Source organism: Euprymna scolopes, chromosome 30, assembly GCF_053919585.1.
Source record: "Euprymna scolopes isolate OS-2025 chromosome 30, ASM5391958v1, whole genome shotgun sequence".
Taxonomy (NCBI): Eukaryota; Metazoa; Mollusca; class Cephalopoda; order Sepiida; family Sepiolidae; genus Euprymna; species Euprymna scolopes.
Genome location: NC_136511.1, coordinates 22,846,679 through 22,851,678, shown reverse-complemented (window position 1 = coordinate 22,851,678; position 5,000 = coordinate 22,846,679). Strand labels below are relative to the sequence as shown.

The 5,000-nt window shown below is 37.8% G+C and overlaps 1 protein-coding gene across 1 annotated transcript in view; it reads left to right on the top strand.

Annotated features, from left to right (window-relative positions):
- Positions 1 to 3,142: 3,142 nt before the first annotated feature.
- LOC145254713 (uncharacterized) overlaps positions 3,143 to 5,000 on the top strand; it is a 392,254-nt gene continuing 390,396 nt past the window's right edge. The window contains exon 1 of the mRNA XM_080113385.1: positions 3,143 to 4,787. Coding sequence (XP_079969511.1) covers positions 3,347 to 4,787 — 1,441 coding nt within the window. The 5' untranslated portion in view covers positions 3,143 to 3,346. The remainder of the gene's footprint in view (positions 4,788 to 5,000) is intronic.

The window sequence follows — 5,000 nt, the reverse complement described above, 5'->3', positions numbered from 1 at the left end:
GTATTGTTCAGAGTCTACGTGGATCGACTATTCATGTATCATCAGGACTTCAACCTATATATATATATATATATATATATTTATATATATATATATATATATATATATATATATATATATATATATATATATATATATATATATACCCACACATAGGAGTTACTACTTATCAAGGTCAGGAGCCCACTCGATGATAAGGGTTATTGAATGCACAGTAGTCAATGAGATAATATCATAAAATTCGTTAGTAATGGAAATTTGGTAAATTGGATTAAATTTGTTGACGTTGGACTTGAAGACAGCCAAATTGTAGTGAGCTGAAGAACAGGAAAACGAAAGTTCATCAGCCGTGCAGATCTACGAAAAAAGCTTTGTTCATGGAATCTACGTTTTGGTTTAGGCACAGATAATATCGACAGTGTTTTCAGCTAGACGAGTGTTTTTCATGACAGCTTGGGGGGAGGGTACGATAAATTGGAGATGTGACGAGTATTTACCATACCTATATATATATATATATATATATATAAATATATATATATATATGTATGTATATATATATATATATATATATATATATATATATATATATATATATAAAGGTAGGTATGGCAAATATACACATATAAATATATATATATATGTATATATTAGATGTAAGATTGAAAAAGTATATATATTTATGTATATATAGATACATATATATATTATATATATTAGATATATGATTGAAAAAGCATATCTATATATATATATATGCATATATATATATATATATATATATATATATGCATATATATAGCTAGGTATGGCAAATATACACATATAAATATATATATATATTAGATGTAAGATGTAAAAGCATATATATATATGTGTATATATATATACATGTATATATATATATTATATATCTTAGATATAAGATAGAAAAGGCATATATATATATATTATATATATATATATATATATATATATATATATATACTAGCAAAGTACCCGTAGTATATATATATATATATATATATATATATATATATATATATATATATACATATATATATATATATATATATATATATATATATATATATATATATATATATATATATACTAGCAAAGTACCCGTCGTTGACTGGGTTCAAAACAGCCTACAGAAAATGGACTCTGATTAAGGAAAGTATGATATGTTATGAAAAGGAAGGGTTGTAAAGAGATAGCTTCGAATTTCGGGGTGTCAAAACCAAACCAAAATATGATGAAAGTAAAAATAAAATAGATAAACCCCATAATCTATTATACCATACTGTTCACACTGAAACACGTATCACAATATTCTGTGGATCTATATTAAAAAAAAATATTTCCATTCTATGGATGTTAGGCGCGAACGATCACCCCATAATTTTATAATACCATATTTCTTCAAACTGAAACATAATTATCAAAGTATACTTACGCAGATAAATATAAAAAGTCTTTATTAAAGTGTGTACCTATTTCCATTTTATGGAGGTCAGGTGCGAACGCAGACCCCACAATTTTATTATACCATCCCTATTTAAGTTAACACATACTTATCAAAGTATTATGTACATCTTTATAAAAAAAACTCTTGTAAACGTTGTTGTTTTTTTTCTTTAATCTTTAAATTGTTATTTTCATACTTTGTGGACCAGGCGCGTACGAAGACCCCACAATTTTAATGAATCATCATTTTGCCAGATCAAACATACCCATTCCTGTGTCTCTATCAATATATGTAATTAGTTTTTTTTTAAATAGTCAACCATATAGGAATCTAGGAGCCTATTGTGACCAGACACACACACACGCACACACACACACACACACACACACACACACACGCATTCAGCTTTATATTATAGATATGCGTTTCAAAACGTATAAGAACATAACAACAATTGCACCAATAAAATATCCATTTTTATATCATATACTTATATGCAGTCATTCGCCGATTAGCCATCGATACTGGCGTTTTGGTATAGAGAACCCTAAGGAATATATTCTTTCATCTACAGAAATATATATTTTTTTGTGTGCCTTTGTTTATAAGCACGTGCGTGTTTGTGTGCAATGACATCTGTATTTGTGATATCCTTTTTATTTCTCGTGTGTCTGTGTCTGTATGTGTGTGTATATTTTAGTGAGGGATGACGTATGTCAAAGCTTGGAATCTATGAGTTTACGAATGTCAGGTATGTGTGGGTGTTTTGTCAAGGCCTTCCGTCCGCAACACATGATCGTGTAATGTTGAAAACCCTGTGCACGGCTCATAACGGCATATCTGTCTGTTAATGTCTTTCTTTTTGCATGTTTGTCTGTCCATCCGTCCGTTTCGTCAGCCCGCCCCTCGTTCTGCCAGTCCGCGGGTAGCAGCCTTGTCTCAGCGTATCACTCTGCGAAGAGTGGGGAGAGGAGAGGCGCACCGCCGTCTTCTTTTTACGCAAACGTAGAACCTCACGGACTAATACCGAAGAAAGTCGAGCACCGCACTGCCGTCTCTCCCGCCCCTCTCACCTCCCACTTAATCCTAACTCCCCCTCGAACCCCCCTCCGTGTCTCGATCTGTACTCCCCCTTTCACCTATACACACCTATACACGCCCACCCACCCCTCATCCACTCATTTTCTCCGTCTTAAAATCACCCCTCCCCTTGCTTCTCTCGTCCTCTCTCCACATCCCCCGCCTCTTAATCTTTTTTAGTAAATTTTAAATCCGCCAAACGCACACCCAATCACAAGCATACAAACGCATAAACGATGCCACAGAATCATGCACAGAGGCCCACACCCAATAAAACATATGTTAATAAACATTTAACTCTAATATACACACTAACATATATATATATATATATATATATATATATATATATATATATATATATATATATATATATATATATATATATATACATATAGCCAATGCATATAATGAAAGGTTTTACGCGTTAAAACGCCCCCAATACACACATTTTTATTTACTGAATTATATATGTGTGTGTGTGTGTGCGTGTAAATGTGTGTAGGTATGTGTATATGCGCGTGTGTGTACGGGCATGTCATTATGTATACGTCGCTAAAATTATTATGATTTGCATCCTAACACATATTCCTGGAATTTAAAGATGGATAGTGTAAAAACAAACAGTTACGTTGGTAGGTAGATAAGTAGGTAGAAAGCCGACACGCGTATCCGAAGATAGATACGTGGATGAATTCGGGGAGGCGAAACGCATCACGTCGGCTCCATCTTTTCATGCCTACCGGACGCGTGGGGGGGATGTAATAAAACAAAAACCACAGTAATATCGTTCAAATGGATACATTCAACACCCACTATACGCATAGGAATCTATCCGAAGAAGTACTGTCATTCTCGTCGTCCTCATCGTCGCCCTGTGAACTTTATCGCGCAGTAGAGGACGATGACCACGCCGAATTCGATATGACCCTACCGACCACCTCTACCGCGGCCGAAGCGTCGACTGACCGCTACAGTAACACCTCCCCGGACGTCGAAAAACCAACTGCCAACGTGGCCACTTCACCCGCAACTACTACGGCCACTGCAACGTCGCCCAATGAGTACACTACGGATATTGGCTTGACCACAACAAACACCTCTACCCTAACTACAATCTCGCTGACCACCACAACTACTACCCCTTCCTCTGTCACCATCACATGCACTACCGAAATTGATACTCAAAATGCAAGAAAAGATAAAACGGTTAATAAAAAGGTCACTACTAATGTGACAATTAACGAACCCCTAAACGGGGACCCGAGATCGTCACCCTCAACGCCCCCAATGCCGACATCCAAGCCGCCTCTCACCCCTCCATCGCGTACATCTTTATCACCTTCTTTTGCATCGCCTTCACCCTCTCCGCCACTCTCCACGTCCCTGTCGCCGATATCGACCCCTCCACCCGTATCCTCGCCGTTAACCAGTTCCACCTTGGTGGCCCTCAAAAGCTCCCAACTTTCTTCAAAGGCCTCTGCGTTCTCCATCGCCGCTATCATGGGTATGGGTCCTTCAAATCGGACCGTTGATCCGCGGATCCACCCTGCTCATGTTTTGGCCGCGACAGGTCTTCCCAGGGGCCACTCCTTCTACCCTTATACTGACGCTTTCATAACGAATTGCCACGGCTTTCAGAACAACAATACCCACAGTATTAATAATAAGAATAATAAAAATAGCAGTAAGAATAATAGTATTAACAATAATAATATTAATATAAACACTAACTTTAATAACAGTACAAATATTAATAATAAAATTGATTCATTGTGTCATTCGGGTTTTTTGTTGCGACCACCTTCGGGAGTTTTACCTGGGCAGAGTGACTTTTCGGGTCGCCGCTTTGACGGTCTCTCCACAGGGAATCAGGGGCATAATATCATGAACGCTTTTTGTGATAATATTAATCGTATTGGTTCGCCATTGGCACTACAGAGATCAGTCTCTTCTTCTTCATCATCATCATCATCTTTGTCAACTTCATCCTTTTCATCAGCGTCATCATCTGTGGTAATAACGACAGTGACCAGTGGAAGTGGTGGGGTAGGGCACGGCTCGAGGGACAGTGGCGGTGGTCTTGGGGGTAAAAGTTCGGTGTTTAAGGCCGGATCTGAGGACGGTAGTTGCGAGGTAGGGAGAGGTAAGGGTCATCGAGGTGTTGAAAGCAGAGGTTCCGGCAGCGCAGGGAGTGGGAGCAGCCGGAGACGAGAGACGATTATATCACCTCTGGGTAAGTGTAATTTCCCTGTGTGTGTGTGTGTGTGTGTGTGTGTGTGTGTGTGTGTGTGTGTGTGTGTGTGTGTGTGTGAGTGTGTCTCTGTGTGTGTGTGTGTGTGCACGCCACGGGTGTTGATGCTGGTGGGCATGTTTGAGGCCGTGTCGGTACGTGTTTTCACAAAGGGCCGAAGGATAATATCGATTTTATTTTTAATGGGCCAATTCA